Raw genomic sequence first — 26,539 nt, forward strand, 5'->3', positions numbered from 1 at the left:
AACCGCCATCAGGTCCACCATTTAGCCAACATCATGTGGGGGCCTTCAAGTGGGGGCCATACATGCAATTCCAGCACTTTGTGCTACTATAACAGTCTTTCGTATGCACAGCAATTATTAGCTGCCTTAGGTCTTAGCTAGACCTAAGGTTTATCCTGGGATCGTCCCGGGCTCATCCCTGTTCATGTAAATGACACACAGGATATCCCGGGAGCAGGCAGGGACGACCCCGGGATAAACCTTAGGTCTAGCTAAGGCCTTAGTATCCAAGGCACCATAAAAAACAAAATAACCACAAGTACAGTAAAAATCACCATCGGTTGTGACCACACAAACTATAGCAGTCATGTATTCAAATAGGGTTCAATCAAACACTGTTGTTCTAAATCAAACAATTTGCCCACTCTGCAGTCTCCCTTGAACCTATTCAATCTGCTGCAGAGGGTTGAGAAACCTTGAGAACAGGTTTTCGGGTGGTACAGAGGGCTGCAATGGGGAAGAGAGAGGGAGAAAGTTCTGTCATGCGGGATGTTGGATTTAACCCATAGAGGGCACCAAGTTTCTCAACCGGGCCAAAGTTGTTGACAGGCTGGCCAAGGCTCTGGCTTGTGGGAGGTACAATACATTTTGAAATTAAACTTTATATCAACTATAACAATATGTGTCAGATGATCATAACATCCTCAACACAGTGCAATATCGTAACATTTTTCATTGATGAAAACATCCTAAAATGGGGAAGGGCCTTGTACGGGCTACTGGTTTTTACTAAAATCTCCATGGCACACTGATTTTATTTAAATTTACAAAGCAACAGTGCATAGTAAGGATTTCTTAATATTTAAGGAATAGCTAGACTATGTCAAATGAATATGTACTTTTCTTAAGCATGTAAGTGCCTTGCTGGATTGGGCCAATATTCACCTCATCCAAACACAGCTGGAGTCATATATGGGCAGGGTTAGCCATCTGCTGGGGCAGAGAATGGTGAAGGGCCACCATCAAACCCTGCCACCATATGCCATGCTAGTGCATACACATGTACTATATTCTCCCATTTATGTGAGCAGCAAGGGCATTTGCTGCAATTCGTAAATGTGAATTTCATAAACATATGCAATGAGAATTATTGCTTAGAAGAAACAGCCGTTGCCCTGGAAGCCCAATCTCTGAAGTTTTAAAGCTAACCATGATTATGCAATGGATACGGCATACATTCTTAGGAGCATCCTCTTTATTCATAAGTCTAGGAACAAAATGGGTTTAATAAGGGACCATTGCTAGCATATTGCCTAAGGCCCCACAAAATGTGGAGCTAGCTTTGTAGGTCCAGCAGCCTTTGAAAGACTCCCATCAAGACGGTACCAGGTGGTCCAACACAGATTGGATCTATCTTCTGCCCACCCATGTCTTTGTGGATGCAATAAATGTATGGGTAAGCTATTCATTGATAGATTCCTGCAGGGAGCTAATTTTCATCTTCAAGAATTTTGGATTGAGTTTGATAATTTCAGTGTCTGTTCTTTTCCTCCATTTTTTTTATTTTTTTTGGGTACATTCATGAAGCTTTCAAAAGATTTCAATCAGTGCAGAGGCTTGGAGTGCATAAGAGCTTCATTGTTAGAATATCTTTTGAATATAAACATTCATGGCAGCCCTCCCTTTCTTCTACCAGGTGCAGCAGGAAGAAAGCCCTCATAAAAATGAGTGGCTTTTTGGAACTCTTTTTTCCCCATTTGCTTTCAGACAATCAAGGATACAAGTGTTGGTTTTTTTGGAAATTCAAGAGGACTGAATGTGCTGTTCGAATGCTCCCACCCCAATATCCTAAAAGTTTCCTATTGATAAATGCATGAAATTCAACAATAGTGTCAATTGTTAAAGGCTTGTTCACTTTGACTTTTTTGTAACTCTTGTATCAGAAAGGAACAGAGGGCATACTGTGTGGCATCACGTTGGCCAGGGAGCAGCACTCATAGAAACATCTTAAGGCATCCTTTGAAACAGCTTCTGTTTGAAAACTAGTTCAAAACATGTCAACTCTGGATTTTGGAATGTATTCTGGGGCTCCAAAATGGAGTTCAGAGTGGCTACTAGCCCTTACCACAAATTGGTGATACAAAATCAATCCACATTGAATCCCAGGTTCAAATCTATACCCCTTGGTGTGACCTTGAGGAAATCTTCCATATAATCCCAGTTCCCCATGTGTAAAGAGGATCAACAATGGCCCACAAAGGAACTGACCCACAAGTTGACCCACAAAGGAACTGAGAGGATGAATTGGAAGGTTTGTGAACTACTTTACAAACCATAACCAAATGTAGGATACCACATTCAGTTTTGATCAATCATTTTCAAGAAGGATGAATTTAAACTGGAACAACTCCAAAGAGGAACAAGAAGAATATAATTGATTAACACTGCAGATATTAAATAATATACTTGTTTAAAACATTTTCAGCTTGCTCTTCAGCCAAAAGGGCTCCCAGTGCAGCTTACACATAATCAATAAAACAAGACAATCCCTGCTCACATGCATACAATCTAAAAGACATGACACAAAAGGAAAGAGTGATAGGAAAGGAACAGGAAAAAGGCAAACCAGACCGACTCTTAAAATTAAACAGAAATTCATATAATGACCAACTGGGAAAAGTTCAGGGACAGAAAGAGCCTGATGGAGCTGCTTTTTCAGAAGAACTGTTGGAATGGCTCTGCTTCCCATTTTCCTCTGCTGCAGCCTGCTGGAATTATTGCTCTCTGGTGAAAGCTGAGGGAGGAACCTGATGGAGCTGGTCTTTTTGCAGGGCTGATGGAATGGGTTACTTACATTAGCCATTGCTAGATGAGTTTAGCCTGGGCTGATCCCCAGGCTCACTCCTGTGCGTCCAGATGACGCACAGGGGATGCCGTGGGGGGAATCGCAGGGGGGGAGGGAGATAGGGACCTGGGGGGGGGGGGGAAGAGCGGACCCGGCGGGAGAGATGGGGGGGAAACGGAGCCCAGAGACATCGGGGAGGAATCGTGGCCATGGGGCGATGGGCGGGGGATTGGACATGGCGGGTGGGTGGGGGGTCAGATATGGTATGTGGGCGGGGGGATTGGACATGGCGGGTGGGCGGGGATCAGATATGGCAGGCAGGCAGGGGGGATCGGACATGGCGGGGAGGCGGGGGGATCTGAGATCGTGCGGGGGGGAAATCGGGGGCAAGGGGGAGCGGGGATCCCCTTTTTTTTAAAAAAGACCTACCTTTATCGTTGGTGCACTCCTGTGCACATGGCCCCTTTAACCTAAAAAAACCAATGGCAGATGCGATGGGGCTTTCCCTAACCCCGTTGCGTGTCACATGTAGACTGAGGTGACGGTCCACGACAGCTGCAGCGTGGGCTCGCCCCTCCTCCCGACGGGGTTAACAGGTAGGTCTAGCAAAGCCCTTAGAGTTGGATCCAATCCTTATGCAAGTGGAAGTCCACTCACACAATGGGACTTCCCTGTCTTCTCTTCCCCCTGCAGCCCAATGCACGTGCCCAAAATCTGCTTCAGAGGCCCTTCCCCTGCCTCTTTCCAGCGCAGACTGGGGTGTGGGAGGGGAGCTGGTGGGTGAAGGGAGAACTCTGTTCCACCAGTGGCTCCCTTCAACTGACAGAACAACACTATTGGACTCAACCCTTGAAGCTGGAGTACATTAATACCACCATAATTTCCCTTTTTGTTCTTGTTTCAGCTTTTTTAAAAAGAGAGAGAAAGATGGAGACCAAAGAGTAAAGGAAAGAGGACAATGCAATAGACTTAGAAGGACAAAAACAGAAAGAAAGAAAGAATTATAAAAAACTAAAACTAAAAGTCGTCTGATATTACAATTGGATTTAAAGGCAAGTCCCTCCTGGATCTGAAAAGGGCAATGCCTACAATGGAATTGATGCATTTAAACAAAGAGCTGTATACGTTGCTCATTTACTTACTTGGGTAGTACTAGAATCTGTACAAGAAAAATGCAGAAGAATATGAGACAAGCACAAGTCACATAGTACTTGAACGCAGGTAGTGTCGTTGCTCGATACTAAAGGAAAATTAGAAAGAGATTACAAATAAATTAAAAATAGTTAAAATAAATTTCTAAGATCACCACAATAATTGACATACCTTGCATGTTAAACAGGAAAATGCTTGCTGATGTAATTATAGGCATTAACTAGATGGCTTTAAAAACAAGGCTTAGAAAAACTCATGGAGGACAGGACTATCAATAGCTAAATAGAAGCTCTCAATATTAGTTGCTGGAGGGAAGGCAAACAATGGGGAAGGCCTGTTGCCTCCATGCTCTGCTGATGGGCTTCCCAGAAGCATCCAAGAGGCATTTATTGGCCATAAAATGTTGGAGGAGATGGACCCTTGGTCTGATCCATCAGGGCTTTTGCATTCTTATGATGAACTTGGGCCAATAATATCTCTGGAAACAAAGCCCTATGAAGAGAGACTGAAAGAACTGGGCATGTTTAGCCTGGAGAAGAGAAGATTGAGGGGAGACAGGATAGCACTCTTCCAATACTTAAAAGGTTGTCACCCAGAGGAGGGCCAGGATCTCTTCTCGATCCTCCCAGAGTGCAGGACACGGAATAATGGGCTCAAGTTAAAGGAAGCCAGATTCCAGCTGGACATCAGGAAAAACTTCCTGACTGTTAGAGCACTACGACAATGGAATCAGTTTCCTAGGGAGGTTGTGGGTTCTCCCACACTAGAGGCCTTCAAGCGGCAGCTGGACAACCATCTGTCAGGGATGCTTTAGGGTGGATTCCTGCATTGAGCAGGGGGTTGGACTCAATTTTATTTATTTATTTATTACATTTATATATCGCCCCATAGCTGAAGCTCCCTGGGTGGTTTACAACAGTTAAAAACAATGAAAATTAAAAAAACAGATGTACAAAATTTTAAACCAGCAAATTTTGAGCACTTTTATGGCTTCTCACTGGAGTGAATTTTTTTTATGTCGATTAAGGTTTGCCCTCTGAGAAAAGCTCTTGCCACACTCTTGGCATTCATACAACTTCTCGCCCATGTGAATTCTTTGATGTCGCCTAAGATGGCCTTGTAGGCCCCTTCCAACTCTGCTATTCTATGATTCTATGACCCTTCAAAGCTTGTTCAGGAAGAAAATAAAGAACAGCAAGCACTGCCATTTAATAATTTTGCCTCTCTCAGTATTTTTAATGCTCTAAGTTCAAGGCTTCAGGCTTCTAGGAATCCACTTTGTTCTTAACTAAAACCTCAAGGGGCACCAACTGGAGTCAGGTGCAAAAGAGTGGCTCAGGGCAGACCTACACTGAGTAGAAATAACAAACAGGGTACCTCTGCACACATGGATCAGGCCAAGATTTTGTTTTTAGTATCAAAACTGAGCCCACAGTCCTTTTACACAAAATTCACCCCTTGTTTCCTCCACCCACGCACTCATTCAGCTGTCTTAATTTCAGCAGCCTAATTTATGTAGGAAAAGTCATTTTGTTGATGCTATTCTTAAATAGTTGGGAGTTATAATAATCACCCAGAGATCTATCTTAGATCCTGATCTACCTTCTGCCCACACCTGCTCTTCATAAACTAATCCCTCATAAACATGCCATCTTATGATGAACACATTACTTAGGGTGACCATATGAAAAGGAGGACAGGGCTCCTGTCTCTTTAACAGTTGTATTGAAAAGGGAATTTCAGCAGGTGTCGTTTGTATATATGGAGAACCTGGTGAAATTCCCTCTTCATCACAACATTTACAGCTGCAGGTGCCCTGCCCTCTTTTAAATCTGGTCATTCTAGTATAGCTCCTGCAGCTTTAACTGCTGTGATGAAGAGGGAATTTCACCAGGTTCTCCATATATATTTTCCACTGAGCAGCCTCAAGTCCCTCACATGAGCCTAAGCAGTTCTTTGGGTCCCTCATTGACTATTTATTTAGAGAACTTCTAGCCAGCTGTTCCATTCAGTGAACCTATAAGATAGCTTACAATAAAATAATACGTAATCACAAACAATGGGAACAGTCATGTGTTTAGAGCTATATGCACAAGCAGAAAGGACCCTACATGAAGATTTGGGCTTGCATTCCCCCACCTTCTCTTCTCCTCTTCCCATGCTGCTGAGACAGAGTGACCATATGGAAAAGAGGACAGGGGCCCTGTATCTTTAACAGTTGCATAGAAAAGGGAATTCAGCAGGTGCCATTTGTATGCATGTAGCACCTGGTGAAATTCCCTCTTTATCCTAAAAGTTAAAGCTGCAGGAGCCCTGCCCTCTTTTGTATCTGGAGGGCAGGGCTCCTGCAGCTTTAATCGTTGTGATGAAGAGGGAATTTCACCAGCTGCTGCCTGTATACAAATGATCTGTGTTGAAATTCTCTTTTCTATGCAACAGGAGCCCTGTGCTCTTTTTCATAGGGTCACCCTACATTACTGTTCTTATAAGGCATAAACCACCACGAAGTTATCTTGCACAAGCCCCATTGGTAGGCATAGGAGCTGCACATGAACACTGTCAAGTACTTCAGTGGAGTAACTTCCCAGTGAATTGTGCTCAGGCCAGCAGGATAAAATACTTAATGGAACCATGGAATATTTCTCTTTTTCCCTACAATGTAAATGAACTAAACAATCAGACTCAGAATTCCCAAAACCGTTCACTCCTGGCCTGAGAATAAGCTGACAGACTTCTACCAGAATTGTTAAGAAGGAGCTGATGATATTTATGGCATAGTAACTGTGATACCATTCAGTACACAAGAAAGGAGGCACAGTCAGCATTCGGACCAAATGTTATTTCCCAGAATTCGTGGACAAGGATACAGCTGGTATACTATTGGAAGGACTTAAACACAACAACATTCACGTGCTCTCACCAATCAGCCAATATTTCTGTAGAATTTCAAGTGCTCTATAGGTTGACGTGCCACAACCTGGAGAGCATGCACGTACTTTACATTTCCTGATGAAGTACGATACAAGACCGCCTGCTCCTCTTCTGGGTTCTTCTGCCTTTCTTTCCCCTCATGCAATAGCAAGCAGTTTGCCCAAATGCATATCAGAGAGGAGACTAGACAGAACAGAGAAGCACAGGTAAGAGAAGCCACAGCTACTTTGGGCAATGTCCAATGGTGCCCATGCACCAGCAGGGCCCACTGCGGGCACAACAAGAAGTTAGTGCTTCTTAAAGCACCCGAAAACTAGCTGAAACACTTATTTCCTTAACAGAGTAAATCAGAGGAGCTGGCAGAAGTGAGCTCTGCTGACCTGTTCCATTCCAGAAACGATTGTTTCAGCTTGTTTCTGGGGTTTGTTCTAGGAAGTGCTAGCTTCCTGTTGAACCATGAGTGTTTCTGCTAGTGCAACAGACACAGCAGAGATTAGATGCTGCCTCTGGTCTCCAACATCATCAGGAAACACACATATTTCCTTTGAATGAATGCCTGCAGGTAAACATAGAACTAGGCACTGTTATATCCTGATAATAATAATAATAATAATAATAATAATAATAATAGTAATAATAATAATGAACCCAAGAGTTATATGTTACATATAACTTACTTCTTTTTCTAGCGTTTTGTTATAGAAGAGTAATGAAATCCTTTGAATATCCTCAGACTTAAGCCATTGCCTAAATGAGAAAAAATATACATAATATTATACATAAGCTGAATAAATCTTTGTTCCCAGTATTTTTCTGAAGATTTAAATGAAGGAAAATCTTTGTATAATGAGAGGAAGTCAAACAATTTGGACATATCTACATTACGGGCTTAAACTAGTTTAACTCAGGCCGTTGCTAGACAAGGGTTTAGCCCGGGCTGATACCCGGGCTCACCCCTGTGCATCCAGATGCGTCCACAGGAGCACAGTGCCCATCAGGCTGCGGGGGGGGGAGGGAAATCGCGAGGGGGAGGGAGATCAGGGCCAGGGGGGAAATTGCGGGGGGGGGAGAGATGGGGGCTGGGGGGAAAGAGCGGATCCGACGGGAGAGATGGGGGGGAAGAGCGGAGCCAGGGGACATCGGGGGGGGGAAGAGCGGCCCAGGGGCGATGGGGGGGATTGGAGATCACGGGCAGGGGGGCATTGGACATGGCGGGCGGGCGGGCAACGGACATTGCTGGGGGGGGGAAATCAGGGGCAGGGGGTGCGGGGAACCCTTTTTTATCTTCTTGTTGGTGCGCTCCTGCGCACATGGCCCCTTTAAAATAGAAAATAAAATGGCCGACATGACGGGGCTTCTAGCGCGGGCTGGCCCCTCCACACGCCAGGATTTAAAAGTAGGTCTAGCAAGGCCCAGAAATTCCCTCTTTATAGAGAAGCCTTGGAGTGGGAACTATAAACAGAATTCTCAGCATCCTCATTCATCTACAGTTCCCAGGATTCTCTGCTGGAAGCCATGACAGTTAAATTAACTGGGGCTTAAGGATGTGAAACTATGAACTAAGACTGGGCTGAAATAAATAATAAGTATTTGCATATGTTTTAATCTAAGCGCCGGTGGGGCTATAAAGATCCTGCCCCCTAATTCTAACTGCAGTCTTAAATTTGGGCATGGGTGGAGTGGGCCTGTGTGTGCAGAGTTCTCAGTGTGAGATGGGGTGTCTTTTCTCTTCCATTACGGGGAATGCTCACTACTGCTAGGCATGCAGTGCACTTCCCCAAAACAAAGAGGATAATCCAGTTATTCTGAACCATTTGATCAGAATACTTGCTCAGTTCTTCTCATTTGTTTCCAATAAAATACATATAGTAGATAACTAAAACTGCTTGTCCTCCTGGCAGTACAGTAACAAAGCATCTTCCGGTCTCTGTTTGTGTCATCCTATAACCTGGGTGATATGGGAAGAAGCTTTCAAATAGGTTCTTCTAGCACCAGCACAAGGTGTGTGTGTGTGTGTGTGCCAGTGGTCCTTCAGGTTCCGCACATGGCTGCCATTCTGATTCCATGATGTGAATGGTAGTGGAACAGGGGAAATTCTGTGTGGGAACATACTTTTGAGCATTTATTCCATCGATTGCTCGAATCATCCTTTCATTTAGTTCCTCTTCAAACTTTTTCTTCTGAGATTTTGTTCTGTAGAGAACATAGGGGGTGCCGGGGGGGGGGGGGGGCGAGAGAAATAGGAGTTAGTATCCTAGAGGGGAAATGAATAAATATGGCAAAAATGAGAGAGATCAAAACAAAAGAAATAAGAAAACAAAAAGGCAACTCTTTACATTTCTATTTCCTGCACAACATGCCATATATGGGTCTGCATTTAATATCAGCCTTTCATTTTACAATATAAAGTTAACATGTTGCTGACATGATCTTAAATTGTCATAGCCTACAGCTGCCTTCAAGTCAGTCAAAAACAGGAATCTAGAATTTCCTCTTCACAAAGTCACCCTCCACATGTAGAAGGAGACAAAAGTGACAAGGGGGTGGGGGAAGGCTAGTGCATGTCTAATCTTCCTGAATTAGGAATCCCTGAATAGGGCTAATATTCATATTATGTTTTGCTTGTGAGAGCAAAGCCTACGTCACTGATTGACAAAGCTATGTGACAGCTTGGAATGTTCAGTTGCTTAGGGGGCAAAGTAGTTAGTAGTCTTCTTGTGAAATTAATGTTAAAAATAACAACACATACCTTTCTCTACAACGCTGGAAATTATATTGACCCATAGGCATGTCCTAAGAGAGAGTAATAGAAAATGTCATCCAGCTACCCAGTCAAGTATATGACAAAATCACCATTAATTTTACTGGGTAAAACCTAAGCAGTGTAACCCCATGCATGCCTACTCAAAGGTAAGAGGTTCAATAGGTCTTCTTCCCTGATAAGTGATTGCAGCCTTAGTGGTATAAGGCATCAGAAAGCTACTTACTCAGCTGAAATAAACATGAAATATAAATGAATTCAGGAAATACAAATGTATCAGAACAAAAGTTCATCTTCTTGGTCAGCACACATTGGCCTTTGCAAGACCATGGGTTAGCCCGGGGTGAATCCCGGGCTCGCCCCCGTGTGTCCAGATGACACACAGGGGATCCCGGGCTCAGGCAGGGGTCAACCCTCCCTTGCCCTGGGGTAACGGGCTCCAGTTGTAGCCCGGTATTTTCCGCGGCCTCGGGCTGAGCCCAAGACTGTAAGTGTGTAGACTGTTCCGCCACTTTTTCCGGCTACTGCAATTACTCGCAAGTAGCTGGGAAAAGCGGCGGATGAGGCGCAGTGCTCTGCAGGAGCGCTGGGCCCATCGGGGCAGGAGGGGGAGATCGGGGGGTGGGGAGATTGGGGGTGGGGAGATTGGGGGTGGGGAGATTGGAGCCAGGGGGAGATGGGGGGTGGGGAGATCGGGGGTGGGGAGATCAGAGCCAGGGGGAGCGGGGAAATGATTTTTAAAAAAACAAAAACAAAACCCTTACCTTTTGTCGTTGGTGCGTTCCTGCGCACCCAGCCCTTTAAGAATTTTAAAAAATGGCGGATGCAGCGGGGTTTTCCTGCAGCCCATCACATCTGATGTCTGGATTGGAGCGACGGCCCATGCTACTTGTACCGCGGGCTCGCCCGTCCTCCCGCACGGACTCCCAGGTAGGTCTAGCAAAGGCCTCAATTTGTTTTCCAACAACTGGTATTCAGAGGTTTACAGCTTCTGAACCAGGAGATTCCATGCTTTTTGTGTCTTGTAGCACTATCTAGAGCAGCGGTTCTCAACTTGTGGGTCGGGACCCCTTTGGGGGTCGAATGACCCTTTCACAGGGGTCGCCTAAGACCATCGGAAAACACATATTTCCGATGGTCTTAGGAAACTGTATTGACTGAACTATGTCATGTATCATCTTTTGTATTATTAAAGCTATTGTTATGTATTATTTTCATTAGCAAACCATCCCATGACAATGGATCGTGTAGAGAAGAACGAAAATAATTTTATGGTTGGGGGTCACCACAACATGAGGAACTGAATTAAAGGGTCACGGCATTAGGAAGGTTGAGAACCACTGATCTAGAGTATGTGGGAAATGGGGAGGTTTCATGAAGGAGGGAAAAGGAGACTTTTTTCCTTCCCGCTCTTGTGAAACATTTCCATGCTGTACTATATAGCGTTAAAGGGCTCAGACCCCAAACCTGAGAACTTTATTGTTGTAAAGCAGCGGAATTGGGGGTGGGGGAGAGAGATCTGGAAAATCAGTAAGAGAAAAGGCATATTTCTCTTTTCTTCCCTTCTGAAACCTCTCTGTATACTGCAGGGAGGCTTTTTTAAACCTCATAGCACACATCTGCCTCCAGGACACTACAAGCTGTTAAGGACTCCATGCAGGCCGATTCTCTCCTGTATATTTTCCTTCCCACCCCACCCCTCAGCTGACATTATATGGCTCAACTGCCCTCAATATCCCATAAGTCTTCAAAGCATCAGTCCTGTTCAACAACATTGTAGATTCTAAAAAACATTTCTTCTTTTAATTTACAAACAAATGTACTTCCATGTACCTAGAGAGTCCTCTGTAAGAAGAAACCACTACGTTATTTTTGGATAGACACATTTTGTTTCCAAACTGAAAGTCAGTTCAATATTATAGGAATGATGATTCACCTACCCTTCATCACAACCATAGTTTGTATCATATGAGGAAAAGCATGCTGTTACTAATGCATTTGCTTTTCAACTGTGTATCCTTTACATCAGAGCTTTCCAAACTGTGCGTCATGACACGTTAGTGTGTCAGCTGCAGTGTGTAGGTGTGTCACGCGAACGTAACAAGAAACCTCTGAGTCCATGTGAAATAAGCAATACCAACTTGCATGCATTTTTACGCAGCAAAGGTGCCGATTAGTATGGTGCACTAGTATATTCCCCTTCCATCGTATCCGTGTGTGCACACCACAGTCGAGGGATCATACAGGTACTGCGCATGCGCGGTATGCATAATCGGGTCGAAACAGCTGATTCCGCGTCACTTCCGGTGATGCGGCTGCACCTGAAGTGACGCATTTGAGAAATTCCATGGGTCCTTTTTTTGATAGAACACCGTCTCAACCGCCACTCGATTGCAGCTCGACAAAATTGTTCAATGTGAAAAGTCTTGGAAATGTATGTTATTATCTTGCAAATCATATATTTTTAAAAATAGAAATGAAAGGTTTTCATGAGATATGTTGTGTCTCCATACATTTCGTTATTACAATTTATGCATGTGTCCTTATCTCTTATAATGGGTTAGTTTAACCTTCGATTTGCTAGTAAAACTGAATTATTGTGTCGCAAAATGATGCATGTCTAAAAAGTGTGTCACCAACATGAAAAGTTTGGAAAGCTCTGCTTTACATTATTAGCAAACTCATTTTCAGGGTGTAGATCCTTATGTAGGCAAAATGGAGGAAAGAAGACTCAAGAAAATTCCAAGGTTTGCAGAAATGGGAAAAAAAGGGGGGACCCTAATGAGAGACCCCTGCCCTCACAAAAAACAACAACACAGGGCAATTGAATATCCTGGAAGAGGGTACAGAGGTTCCACTTGTCTCTCCGAATGTGTTCAGGCATAATGGTGGTGTTTGGCTGCAATTTGTGGGTTAATTTTAACCATGGGTTAACTTGGATTTGTTTAACCCATGAACAACCCCAAGTGCCCGAGTTCAGATCTCATGGCAACAACCTATAAATGCGAATTCATAAGTTGCTGCTGCAAACTGGAAGTGGCTTGCATGTAGCACACATCCCTCTAATCTGTGGGTTAATTACCAATAGAATCTAGAATGGGTTATGCAGACAAGAAGTGATGCTATGTAGATAGTTAAGACCGTTCTAAATGTCTCTCACCAAATTCTATGAAGTAAATGATTTGGCATTCACTCCTATGGGGACAAATAAAGCTCTGTCCATCAGAAGAATTTTGCCATGGGAGCAAGCCTGTGTGCTAGTCCTGTGAGGACACATTGCAGCCCCCTACCTCCAGCTGTCCTTGGAAAAGGCAGTCTCTCCCTCCATACATGCTCTCCATCATAATTATGTAAGCAGTTGCTAGTAATAAATAAATATTAATACTTTTTAAAAGAGATGCTTATCTCAACCACAAAAATGGAAAAGAAAACCAGACCGTTAAAATCAAAGATTCTCACTGTATCAAGGTATCAATGTTGTTGTTTTAAAAAAGCAGGTAGGGAGGGTCCTACACGTCTTTGGGCAGCTGCCAGGGCCCCAGCATTCTGGCAGGGCCCACCGGTACGGACACCTGCCCTAGAACCTCAACTCCAGGCAGTCATGTCTGAAAAGCTGCCATTTTAATTTCTCACAATGCCCTGAGTGAGGTGGGGGTGGGGATGGATTGCCATAATGTCTCAGAATGCTGATACGTTGGAGCATTATGGAAAATTTAAAACACGGTTTCCTAGCTGGCTACTGCTGCTGCCAGGTAAGCCCATGGCCAAGAGGGGTGGGTGACTACCAACACAGGAGAGAACACACCCAGAGTGCACTCAGCCAACACCCTTCTCAAACCTGGAGCCAGCCCTGGGCCTACACATTACCAGAACTCTGCATTCAAGCCTGGTAAGGAATTATTCAAATTAACATGACACTGATGAGGTCTCACCTGCAGTGCAGCTTCTAGTTTTGTGGTTATTAATTTTAAAAAAATTACACTGGTATTAATTTAAAAAATTACACAGCATGTACCTTTCCCTGTGATCTTATTTAAACCTTGACCATGTTGTCTTTGAGTTACCAATGTACGATCTGAGGTTGGACTAGCTCTCTTTGGGTGGTTTGTTAGGCTTTTCAAGAATTTGCTCCTTTGATTTCCTGAGCGATCATGTCAGGAATCTTCCCCCTCCATTGTCCGAGTTTGGAACACATGAATGGATTGACCTTCCCTTGTGTTCAGAACCATGGAGATGGCAACAAAGGAACCATGTTGATGGAGATCTCATCACGGTAGTAGTGATTAGCTTTTGACTGTCCTGGAATTTCTTGGAGCCTATAGCTACTGACCGTCAGCTATATGATTTCTGAAGTGTGTAACCATTAAGCTTTGCTGTGGGATTTCCTCCAATAAAGAAGTCTCACTGATTTGGGTGTCCCATGTCAGTTTTCCAGAATGGCCCCGTTCAGAAGCCAACTTAAACCATGGCTTTAACCATGGTTAAAACAGAAAGCCAGGCCTTGTTCAGAAGACACCTTAAACCATGGGTCTAACCACAGCGAATTAAGCAAAACGCCTTATTCACCATGGTTAAAGCGATGGTTTAAGATGCCTTCTGAACACGGCCTGGCTTTCTGGCTTAACCACCGTGGTTAAAGCCATGGTTTAAGATCTCTTCAGAACGGGTCCAATGTGTGCTTGCCTGAGGAACCTGACGTGGGTGGGTGGGTGGGTTTACACATATATATTTGGCCACCAAATTATATGAGAATATTTGCTTTGTTTAAAAAATAATAATTGAGCTGAGGTGGGAAGGAGTTTTGTATGGTATTGGAAAATGAAAAAAAGCTAATAAAATGTTAATTACAAAACAAAATAATTTAACTGATTAAAATGAGATAAGAAATCCCATACCATGGTGCTGATCTTGCCATTTTCAGTAATCATGCTGTCCCGATGGTGTAAGTGAGCAAAGGGCTTGGCTGCTCCCCAAGATTCCAAATACCTAGTCATACGAACAGACGCTCTCATTTTAGCTCCTTCTAATGTGTTTCGGGGTCGGAAATGATGCTGTGGACTTCGCTTTTCTTCCTAGTTAAGAAGTAAATGACCACAAAAGTTTTGAAAAGAGAGAGAGAGAGAACACAATGTAAGATGACCACAAAAGAGATGCAGGTGATATACATTTTGCACAATGTTTGCTATTTTGCATATTTCATTCTAGCTCTGCTAGTAATGGGGAGAAGCAATGGAGGGCAGTGATGCGCCAACCACTGAAAATCTTATTCTGCCTTCATTTGGGATTTTAGGAGGCATTAGCCACAAGTGTATGAGAGCTAGAAACTTGTTCTTAGAAAAAGAAAGTTGAATTCTGAGCCCATTATCATATTCTACTTTTCCGGCACTCCCACAGAATAGCAGCCTATACCCAGCCTGATGAAACCACAAAGCTGTGTAGCCACAACTATGGATGGACAGCTCCAAGCAATACCGTATTTCTTCGATTGTAAGACACCACCGATTGTAAGACACACACTAATTTCAGTACCACCAACAGAAAAAAGCTTTGATTCTAAGAATAATAATCGCCCCCGCGATTCTAAGACGCACCCCGTTTTTAGAGATGTTTATATGGGGGGGAAAATGTGTCTTAGAATCGAAGAAATACGGTAATAATAATAAAAAAACATTGTAGAGTTACTTCATTTTTCCTGACTTTTTTGTGGTAAGAGAAAGGATGGGAGAAACTGGGAAACACAGGAAAGTTACAAATTAAAGACGACTTCTTCTGGACGACCCACAAAATTCCATGAATGTGGGAGGGCAGTTATGCAATAAACGTTGTCTGAAAGCATCCTATGTAATAGGAAAGGTTTGAACACCAGCAAATCCAAAAGGGTGTTTGCTGATGCTCCTTGTCATATTTCTTGTGCAGTCTAGATAACAAAGGCAAGGTGATCCTAGAATCCATGGAAGCAAAACCATTGCTCTTGTCTGCTTCTACGATTTTTAAAAACAGTAGTCTAACTATGGACAAGACAAGGTGCTCCTAACCTTGGGATTGATTATGAAGAAGGTTTTCACATTATGTTCCTTGAGATATGGGTCCCTTGCATCTCCATCTCCGTCTTCCACTTTGTAAGCTCCATTCAAGTGCGCCAAGGTGACTGAAGTAATGTGAACACGGCTGAAATTATGGTTTATTTTAAAATGACCATTATACAACATTAAGAATGTAACATTGCTTTTTGCTTGTTTGTTTTACTATTGAGAAATATTTCCCACAGTTTTATAGACACAATGAGATGTACATGAAGTAAATGACACATTGCATAGATAGATCTGGCAGGTACTTTGTTGCTAAACACAAAAGCAAATGCAGATCGAGGCCTGGTACCTGTAACTAGACTTTTCCATTTCAGACTGCAGATAGGGGTCTGCATGACTTAATACTCCTCTATATCCCCAAACTTGCCTATATCTAGAATGCTAGCATGTAAAGGAAAAGACAAAGTTAGGAATTTTCCTTGACATGCTAATTTTGTATTTTGTTTTGTTTGTGTGGTTTTTTTTTGTTTTTTTAGTATTCTGTCATGTGAGCCCCCGCAGTCTGAAGTGGTACAACCCAAGCTGCAGCTGGCTACCTCAGTAAGAACTTGTCCCCACTTTTATCTGTAATCCAGAAAAATAACCGCTATTCCTAACACGAGGGATGCTATTCCCCCTTGTCCCAAACAAGTTAAACCTTGTAGCCCTGAAATCTCCACCAGCCCCAGCAGCTTCCCCATTCAATAAAAAGTGGGTAGCTCCACATTTTAAAAGATGTAGAGCTGTTCCCTCCATGCATTTATTAAACTTATATCCTTCTCTTTCTCAGAAGAGGCCAGAGCGGCTCCCACCTGGTTCCCAGGCAGCCTCCTGTCTCAGGCCTCAGCTAGACCTAAGGTTTATCCCGGGATCGTCCCGGGGTCATCCCTGTTCATGTAAATGACACACACGGGATCCCAGGGGCAGGCAGGGACAACCCCGGGATAAATCTTAGGTCTAGCTAAGGCCTCAGTATCTTATCGGAGTCAGACATGTTAGCTCAGCAGTGAAACAGTACCCTGTGCCTTCAAAGACCATTCCATTTCAGTAAATGCAGAAAAGCTACATTTGCGGTCGCTCAATGGATGTACTGAGTCTCACAGAGAACTCTGGATCAGAGCAACTGAAGAGGAAAACATGCATGAGTGCATGGACCCAGTCTACCCAAAACCTACAGTCCTACTGGGTTTAGTCGGAGAGTTAAGCATGTGCTTAAATCTCTCCCACTGAAATACACTTAACTTTGGCAGGACCTATAATAGACAACCCAGGCCTATTTAAAATGTGCCGTTTCCCAGTGAGCCGAGGGGGCTGGGTAGCACCATTAGCTTGCGTGATGTATATAGGGACATAGTGTCTTGAAACGAGCTGATGACTGCATGATGCGCTTGTTTTGTGACCATCCTTTCTGTCCCACTAGCACAGAAGTCCACAACCAGCATGATATGAGCTATGTTTTTATTTTATAAGGGAAAACGTATTAAAATCCATGTAAGTTGGAGACTATTCTTACCCAGGAATTCCTCCAGCTTCCATGTGATTGGCCAGTGTAACATCATGTGACCATACATCATACTGCCATTTCTGCAGTCCAATCACACCACAGAGGACATTCCCAGAATGCACTCCTACTCGCATATTAATATCAACCCCAGTTGCATCTCTGACTTTCCTATTATCGAAAAATAATTAAGAGTTATTTTCAGTATTTAAAGAATTGTTATCACATTTTAATAACTTTTAATGCATCACTTTTGATATTTTAATAAGAAAGCAGCGTAGAAATATTTTAATTTTTTTAAAAAAAAGTAGCCATATTTATTTATTTACAAGTTATTTAGAACTCAGATTTATTGAACAGCCATATCAACATCAATAAGAAAAACAGACAAGATAAAAACACATAAATAAAGACCATATACAGAGCCTATTTTCAAATCATTCATTCTAAATTAAAAGTACAACTGGCTTTTCATTGTTTGAAACTAGTTTGCAACACAGATGGGAAACATTGCTCTTAGATCACAAGGATTTTTTATTCCAATATTGTACAACCTTCGCATCCCACATCCCCCAGTTTTTAAATTTGTTAATGTTTTTACCTGAAAATCTAAAAAATTTAATAAACTTCTACATCTTAATATTTTAGAACTGGTGGTTCTGACTTCCTTCCTCTCTCATATTGACCCAGTTTTGATGCTAAGTAACCAGCTTGGATGCTAAGTACACAGTCTACTTAAACCAAAGTTTAGTTACCAACTTGGATGCTAAGTACACAGTTTGTTTAAATCAGAGTTTAGCAGCCAGAAACAAGTCACAGGACTACACACTTCCTCATGAGCTCTCCCCTTTCTTCTTTCCCCCATCATCCTAAATATTCTGGTTTAATTAGATCACAGCTATTATGTTAGAAATGGGGAATTATGGTTTAATGTTAGTTAGTTAATCAGGATCTTAAACCAACTTCAAACAGTGCTTTAAGATCCTGGCTAGAAAACTGATATTAAACCACAGTTCCCTGTTTCAGAGACTGGCCATACTCGCACATAATAAGAAGCCGGAATTCCTGGCTTATCCTGGTTTACTATGAACATGCAGTATGTTTGTGCATATATTCTGCTCATTCCTGCTGTGCTCTTCCGTTCAAACGAGCAGGCAAAACTAAGCAGGACTGTGTAAATTTGGTCCTTTTTAACCTCAGAACCTACACCAAATTCCTTTCTTCAAAGACAATCCTGCATGGCTTAGCTAAAGTCTTAGTGAATGGTATAACATCAATTAGCATAAAATAAAACTTCAAGGTCTTCATGTCCATGGCTCAGGGGTCTGGAATATACTTCTGGAGCTATTTCAGATATCTTCTTGTAAATCTCCCCAAAACCATCACTCAAGCCACCCCATTCCAGATCAAATCATCCATATTTCACTTGAAGTAGCCTTCTTCATGCAGCATAATTTAACCCTTTTAGCACCAGATTAACAGACAGGATCGCTTATCATGACGTCCGAACCCAGGTTCCTGATTTGTTGCTCCAAACAAGCCAGGATTGTAAGCCAGCACTAAACCAGGGGTTGTTGTTAGTTTATAAAACCTACCTTGTTTAGGAGCAACATCACACTAAGGCCTTAGCTAGACCTAAGGTTTATCCTGGGATCGTCCCGGGGTCATCCCTGTTCATGTAAATGACACACAGGGGATCCCGGGAGCAGGCAGGGACGACCCTGGGATAAACCTTAGATCTAGCTAAGGCCTAAGCTATTCCTTCCTGGTTTGTTTTAGTTGCTCACACAAATGAAGGAGCAGGTGTGAGTGGTGAACACTGTGAACACTGCTAGTTCACAGTAAGCCAGGATAAGCCACATGTAATGATAAGCTTATCATTACGTGTGAATGCAATTCTGGCTGTGATGTGAATGAGCTGCAGTTGAGTCTTGAGCTCATACACTCCTCCCTCCGTTCTCCCCCACTAGGGTGACCATATGAAAAAGAGGACTGGGCTCCTGTATTTTTAACAGTTGCATAGAAAAGGGAATTTCAGCAGGTTTCATTTTTATATACGGAGAACCTGGTGAAATTCCCTCTTCATCACACCCGTTAAAGTTGCAGGAGCTATACTAGAGTGACCAGATTTAAAAGAGGGCAGGGCACCTGCAGCTTTAACTGTTATGATGAAGAGGGAATTTAACCAGGTTCCCCATATATACAAAATAATCTGGTCCTCCATCTAAGTTAAGGTATTGTAAATTGTCGTGTGTTTTAAACGTTTAATATTATAATTTTTTATTTTTAAATTTTTTGTACATTTCTTTTCCTAGGTTTAAAATGTATATATTTTGAATTCTGTAAGACCGCCTTGAGGCCCAGTACTGGGCAAAAGGCGGGATACAATAAATATCATCATCATCATCTTGCCTGAAAATACCAACATTAACAATCTACGTAGGCCTATCCCTATTCTATAATGCCCAGGATATGATCCATATTTGTCTTCTAGTTTATTGAATTAGCAAGTATGGTACAAGCTCTCTTGCCAAGTGAGGTGGGAGAGCACATGTGTGTTTCCACCATGCCTTCCCCACCTCATGCTTCTCATCTTCCATCTTTCTCCCCATTGCCGCAGCTTCCTTTATTGCTGCAGCTCCCCATAAAAAGTGGCCAGTGTGACTCTGCAGAGGGCCAGGCCCAAATGCCTGGCTTTAACAGGGGTCCTTCCTCAGCAACTGGCAATGTGGGAAGGGGTGTCCCTACAGATCATCCATGGTGCAATCTCCAGAAATACCCCCTCCCACAATGGCTGACCCCTCAGAGCCAGACATTTAGGCCTGGCTGAACTGTGCCAGCCCATCATCTTTCTGGATCACCCCAAGAGAATCCTCAGGGCAAGTCAGAGGGTGGGTGGGTGCTCCCAAAAACCCTGCTGGTTGCTTTTCCACACGGCATTTGCTGCAATGGGAGAGCAGCCTGGGGCTCTCTGAAGCACCCACTATTGTACTACTGGACCAGGCAGCAGCTCCAGAGAGCCCTGTTGGTTCTGCTCACCCCCCTGTGGCAAATGCCACAGGGGGAATCTGACCAGTAAGACTCCCTGGAGGACCTGGCTGACCAGCAGTACCTACTCAGCAGCACCTGTGGGGGTGAGGCTCTCCTGGTCATGGTGGAATTATGTGGAGACACAAAATTCACCTCCGCCTGAGGCGGGTGCTTCACCCTGCTTCTTGGGAGAGCCAGCCCTGTGAATTCATCTTCAGACCATATCAAGAGTTTAATCGATCTTAAATCTTCTGAACTGCTGGATTTAAACAAGATAATTACAATGCCTATATACAGCTTGAACCTTTTAATACTTGATCATCATTTATTTTAAAAATTTGCCAGCATTTATTTATTTATTTATTTATTGCATCTTGTTCTGTCCTTCATAGAATGAGTTATTAAATGTTAATGTTAAAAATTATTGTTAATAACACAGAAAAGGGCAACGGAATGACCAGCTGATCCTGCTTGACTCTTCTTGAGTTCTTGTAGTTATAGCTCCCTTCCTAGCGTGTCAAAATAAAAGGTGACAAATTGGTGGCTTCTGCACAGTTGCCAGAAAATAGTCGGGAGATGGAAAGAGCCCGCAGCCACCCATTCTGTCCGCAAAACATGTGCCCTACCACTAAACCACAGTCCTCCCCTACAGCACCCTACACCAGGGCTGGAGTGCTTTAGACTAACTTAAGTAATGGCTGGGGCTTGCCTTGGGATTAATTTGCCCTCCAGAAGGTGAATCTGCAGGGGAGAGGTGGAGGACAGCCCCCCTCCCCCCAAAACATGTTCACAGATCCCCACCTGTACCTGAATATTCTGAGCCCCTACCCAACCTTTCATTCTTCCCAACAACCTGACAAGTAAAGTGATATTCCATTTATAATTTGTATCTTTACTATCTCCAAGACCATTTTCTCAAAAGGAATTCATTTCAGAAAGTCAAGCCAAGATCAGATGGTAATTACCTTTGGAAACGCAAAGGAGGCAATGGAGGAAATAACTAATGAAGGAAAAGCAGCAGGACTATATTTAAAATATAAAGTTGGCTAGCACAAAGTAACTTTATGCCTAATCCACAGAATTAAGGATAAAGGATAAAGTTGCTGATTACACAACAAGCATTTGGAATGCATATGGTTTAACGGGAGCTGTGAGAGTCTGAGCGTCACTCAAGCAGATAATAAAAGACATTTCCCATTGTGTGCTTATGAGTGTATAGGGAATGTCTAGCAATTGTTATAGATGTAATTAAAACTTTGAATTCCTCCATAACATTGTATGGAAATAATGATAACTCTTGACTAAGATACGGTTTTCACACCACCTCTATCAGGCAGATAATATTATTATTAATCACAAGCTGTATCGTACCCTTGTTTGAGGAGCTCAGAGTAGCATGTGTGGAGGCTCTCTCATGTTATCTTCCCAAACTCCCAGGGGCTTTTGATACCATTGACCATGGTATCCTTCTGGGACGACTGGCTGAGTTAGGAGTGGAAGGTACTGCACTGCAGTAGTTCCGCTCCTACTTGGCGGGTGGCTTCCAGAAGGTGGTGCTTGGGGAACATAGCTTGGCCCTGTGGATTCTCCAGCATGGGGTTCCACAGGGGTCAGTCATCGCCCATGCTGTTTAACATTTACATGAAACTGTTGTGTGCGGTCATCTGGAGTTTTGGAGTGCGCTGTCATCAGTACGCTGATGACACGCAGCTCTACTTCTCCTTTTCATCTTCATCAGGTGAGGCTGTGGATGTGCTGAATCGGTGCCTGGCTGCGACAATGGACTGGATGAGGGCTAATAAACTGAAGCTCAATCCAGACAAGACTGAGATGCTGTTAGTCGGTGGTTCTTCTGACCGGCTAGAAAGTGTTCAACCTTTTCTGGATGGGTTGCACTCCTATGTGGCAGGGTCTTGCTATTTACTGTTTTGCTCTGTACAGCACCATGTACATTGATGGTGCTATATAAATAAATAAATAAATAAATAATAATAATAAGGAGCTGGTTCATAGCCTGGGGGTTCTCCTAGAACCATCTCTGTCACTTGAGGCTCAGGCGGCCTTGGTGGCATGGAGTTGGCTGGTGGCCCAGCTACACCCCTATCTGGATGGGGATAACCTGGCTTCAGTTGTCTACACTCTGATAACCTCCAAGTTAGATTACTGCAATGCACTCTATGTTGGGCTGCCTTTGAAGACAGTTCAGAAGCTGCAGCTTGTACAAAATGCAGCAGTCAGATTGAAAACAGGAACTAGAAGGTTCAAACATATAACACCAATTTTGGCCTGCTTGCATTAGCTTCCTGTATGTTTCTGAGCCCAATTCAAGGTGCTGGTTTTGACCTATAAAGCCTTACACGGCTTGAGACCACAATACCTGACGGAACACCTCTCCTGACATGAACCTACCCTTACACTACACTCAACGTCTGAGGTCCTCCTCTGGGTGCCTACTCCGAGGGAAGCTCAGAAGATGGCAACAAGGGAGAGGGCCTTTTCAGTGGTGGCCCCTCAATTATGGAATGATCTCCCCAATGAGGCTCGCCTAGTGCCAACATTGTTATCTTTTCGGCACCAGGTCAAGACCTTTCTCTTCTCCCAGGCATTTAACAGCATATGTTGAGGTTTTAACTGACCCAGAATGGTTGTTTTAAATGGATATTGTATGTAATTTGTTTTTAAGGTTTAAAATTTTGTATATCGTTTTTTAATGTTCAGTGTTTTAATCTTTGTAAACTGCCCAGAGAGCTTCAGCTATGGTGTGGTATATAAATGTAATAAATAATAATAAATAAAATAATAATAACAACCATCTGAGCTTGGCTTGGCCCTGTGTGGTAGGTTAGGCTAAGAGATAGTGACTGGCCCAAACTGTCAGTCAGCTTCATAACCAAGCAGGGATTTGAGCCAAGGACTTTCTGGGTTTGGATACAGAGCCTCTAAGCAGGCTCACATGGTGTCTCTACCACATCACCACCGTAACAGGTAGCACAGCTCCTTGTATGGTTCCTCCAAATTAAGTAGACTGCTTCCATGTCAGCACTACTGTTGATGGAAATGCTATACACAGTGAGGGAGAAGATGGTGAGCCATGTTAAATGTTGCAGAAACAGTTTGCAGAAGATATGGGCACACTGGGTTGTGCCCCTCTTCAAGCACATCCTACATGGCAATGGTAACATTTAAGCCAGCCTTAATGTGTGTGTTTTTGTAGATTTCAGGGGAGGCACGGGTTTAAGTATTTGCTAAATATTAATCAGTATACATATAAGTTGTTGTTGTTATTATTATTATTCATAGATAAGTCACTATCTCATACTAGCCTTCCTTCCAAATTCTGAAATGTATCTATGACAGCATTTGCTCACATTCAGCTCTTGTTATCTTACTTCACTCATTCTTGCCACTTTCTGTTTGATGTCCTTGCTTCTGCCTTCCATCTGCTGCCTCCTCTACCATCAAAATTTAGATTATAAGATTTTTAAGCAGGACCCAGTTCCATATGTTACCCCATAAAGCACCATATACAATGATGATGATGCCTAAATAAATCACATTTTCAATTGTTCCACATGTCCATATATGCTTTGGCACCAGCCACATTTATGAGGTAGTAAATTGCACACCAGCCAGCCTTGGTTCAAAGGTAGCAGGTTTGGCCCGCTGTTATAATCCCTTTTTTACATTCCTAGGAGGGTAATGCTGTCATGGGAAGTTCTTAGCAGATCTCGATCTTCCAACATTGGGTGGGGGAGTGGGTGATTGAGGAGAAAGGGCACATACTGCTCTGACTCTTGCGCCTACTCTAACACACAATATATTATTTGACTACGGTTTTGGGGTTGGGTGCCATCAGTATGCTGATGTTACTCAGCTCTACTTCTCCTTGTCGTCGGAGTCAGCTGGGGCGCTGAAGGTGCCGGACCAGTGCCTGGAGGCTGTAATGGGCTGGATGAGGGTCAATAAACTGAAGCTGAATCCTGATAAGACGGAAGCTCTGTGGATTGGTGGTTCCCGAGTCTGGGACTTGGATGAGGTGGTGCTCCTTCTGAAGGAGCAGGTATGTAGCTTGGGAGTACTCCTAGATCCATCAATGTCACTGGAGGCCCAGGTGGACTCTGTGGCGCGGAGTACTTGGGGTCAGCTTCGGCTGATCCGCCAGCTACGGCCTTTCCTGGATAGGGACAACCTAGCCACAGCAGTGCATGCACTGGTAACTTCCTGATTAGACTACTGCAATGCACTCTACGTGGGGCTGCCCTTGAAGACGACGCAGAAGTTGCAGCTAGTGCAAAATGCAGCAGCTAGACTGCTGGCGGGTACATCTTATAGAGTCCACATAACACCTTAAAGGAACTGCATTGGCTGCCTATACGCTTCTGGTCGGAATTCAAGGCGCTAGTAATGACGTTTAAAGCTCTAAACGGCTTGGGACCTCGATATGCCTGCCCGAGACCTTAGATCTGTTGGAGGAGCCCTTCTCCGCATCCCACCAATGCAACATATACGTTATGATGGGACAAGGGAGAGAGCTTTCTCTGTGGTGGCACCCCGACTGTGGAATGCCCTCCCCTTGGAGGCCCAATTGGTGCCAACATTGGTTGCATTTCGACGCCAAGTAAAAACATGGCTTTTTAACAAAGCCTTTGATGGTTAAACTCACTGGCACATTGTTTTAACTGTTTTAAATGTATCTATTGCTTTTAAATTATATATTGTTTTAACTTGGATCATGGTTTAATTTGTTTTTAACTGTGTATATTAATTGTTTTATACTGTATGCTTTTATCTGTACACCGCCCTGAGATCTTAGTGATATAGGGCGGGATATAAATGTTATAAATAAATAAATAAATAAATAAATAAATAAAATAACATATTTCATATGGTTAGGGACAGAATATCAGAAAGACCCCCTCTGCCCATTTAAACTGGCCCTTAGTTTAAGGTCTGCTTCAGAAGTCCTTTCTTATGTCCCACCACCAAGAGAGGCTAGATTGGTGAGAACACAGGACAGAAAGGTCTGTCTTCCTAAAGATGTTAGACTGGCTCTTTCTTTGTTTAATTTTAGGTGAGCTGTTAAAAGTTTTTTGTTCTGGCCAGTTTTGGGGTGATTTTAAATGCATTAGTGACACTCTGTGTTTAATTTATAAAATCCTTCATTGCTATAGCTTAAAGACAGAATCAAGATTGCCCCATTGGATCTGGAGCTAAAAGCACTCAATACAGAAAATTTAAACCAAATAAACAGATGTAGATTTAAACCAAACGCATGGGGTTTATTTGTTGTGAGGGTGGATTAAAGCTAATAACCATGTTGAGTTATAAAATGTCTATACCTACTTTATGGCTTCACACATGTCCAGTCCCATTTTCACACAGTTCTTGGCATGATTTTGAAGAGACAAAGGGAGGCCAGACACACAGTAGTAGCAATCTCCTAAGATTTTAATTCTCATACATTCATTTTCCTGAAGGAAAAGAAAGGTTCAGTTAGGAGAGGGTCAATATAAAGCTTACCAGTAATGCTGCAGTAGCTGGATGTACCTGATATCATCAAATGTATTCCACCTAAAGATAAGGAGGAGGAGGAAGATAACTGAGCTGGAATGTGCAGAATGAAAAGAGCTGTGAGTGCTATGTGCATCCCATTTCCACTGACCTACTTTCCCTGACGTGTGAAATCAGAAGCACGCACTGGGTACGCAGTATCCAGAGACATAGGAAATTAAATAAAAACCTCTTCCTGCATGGTACAAAAATAGAGAGGTCCTTTGGGAACAGGTTTGAAATTTTAAACGCAAGATATTTGTTGTCATCCATATTCAAGCACTTGCAGGAATAACACTAAGCTTAGCATTCAAAGTTATACTGCTACATTATTGAGCTCCTTAATGGCAATATAATTAGCCTTTTAAATAATGCCTGACAGCATTATTTTTAATCCCTTCAAAACCAAAGTGTCCCCTCCACCATTAGCTGTTAGTGAATTGCAAACCATATAGTGTAGAACTCTATTGTTCTTCTCAGGGTTGTTTGATGAGAAGACCAGTAATGCTGGGCAAAATGCATGAACGTCTGTTTATTCACCAGTGCTGATGTTCTCCTGTAATGCTTATCAACAGATGAGTCTTGTGCATATTCCAGGGTACAATCTCAGGCCCCTCTTTATACATTTAGCAGAATCAAGACCACAGGTGGGACATTCTATGTTTCAAAGTTTTGCCATGACAAACTCCCCGCCCAGAGAAAAGAAGCAAATCAATGGGAAA

At 43.1% G+C, this 26,539-nt stretch overlaps 1 protein-coding gene across 1 annotated transcript in view; it reads right to left on the minus strand.

Annotated features, from left to right (window-relative positions):
• ADCY2 (adenylate cyclase 2) overlaps positions 1-26,539 on the minus strand; it is a 150,544-nt gene that overhangs the window by 46,358 nt on the left and 77,647 nt on the right. The window contains exons 7-14 of the mRNA XM_063130192.1: positions 25,611-25,738; positions 17,250-17,408; positions 15,704-15,836; positions 14,564-14,740; positions 9,657-9,700; positions 9,020-9,100; positions 7,585-7,654; positions 3,967-4,064 (exon numbers count right to left, since the gene is read on the minus strand). Of these exons, the coding sequence (XP_062986262.1) occupies positions 3,967-4,064; positions 7,585-7,654; positions 9,020-9,100; positions 9,657-9,700; positions 14,564-14,740; positions 15,704-15,836; positions 17,250-17,408; positions 25,611-25,738 (890 nt within the window). The remainder of the gene's footprint in view (positions 1-3,966; positions 4,065-7,584; positions 7,655-9,019; positions 9,101-9,656; positions 9,701-14,563; positions 14,741-15,703; positions 15,837-17,249; positions 17,409-25,610; positions 25,739-26,539) is intronic.

This window comes from Elgaria multicarinata, chromosome 7 (genome assembly GCF_023053635.1).
Source record: "Elgaria multicarinata webbii isolate HBS135686 ecotype San Diego chromosome 7, rElgMul1.1.pri, whole genome shotgun sequence".
Taxonomy (NCBI): domain Eukaryota; kingdom Metazoa; phylum Chordata; class Lepidosauria; order Squamata; family Anguidae; genus Elgaria; species Elgaria multicarinata.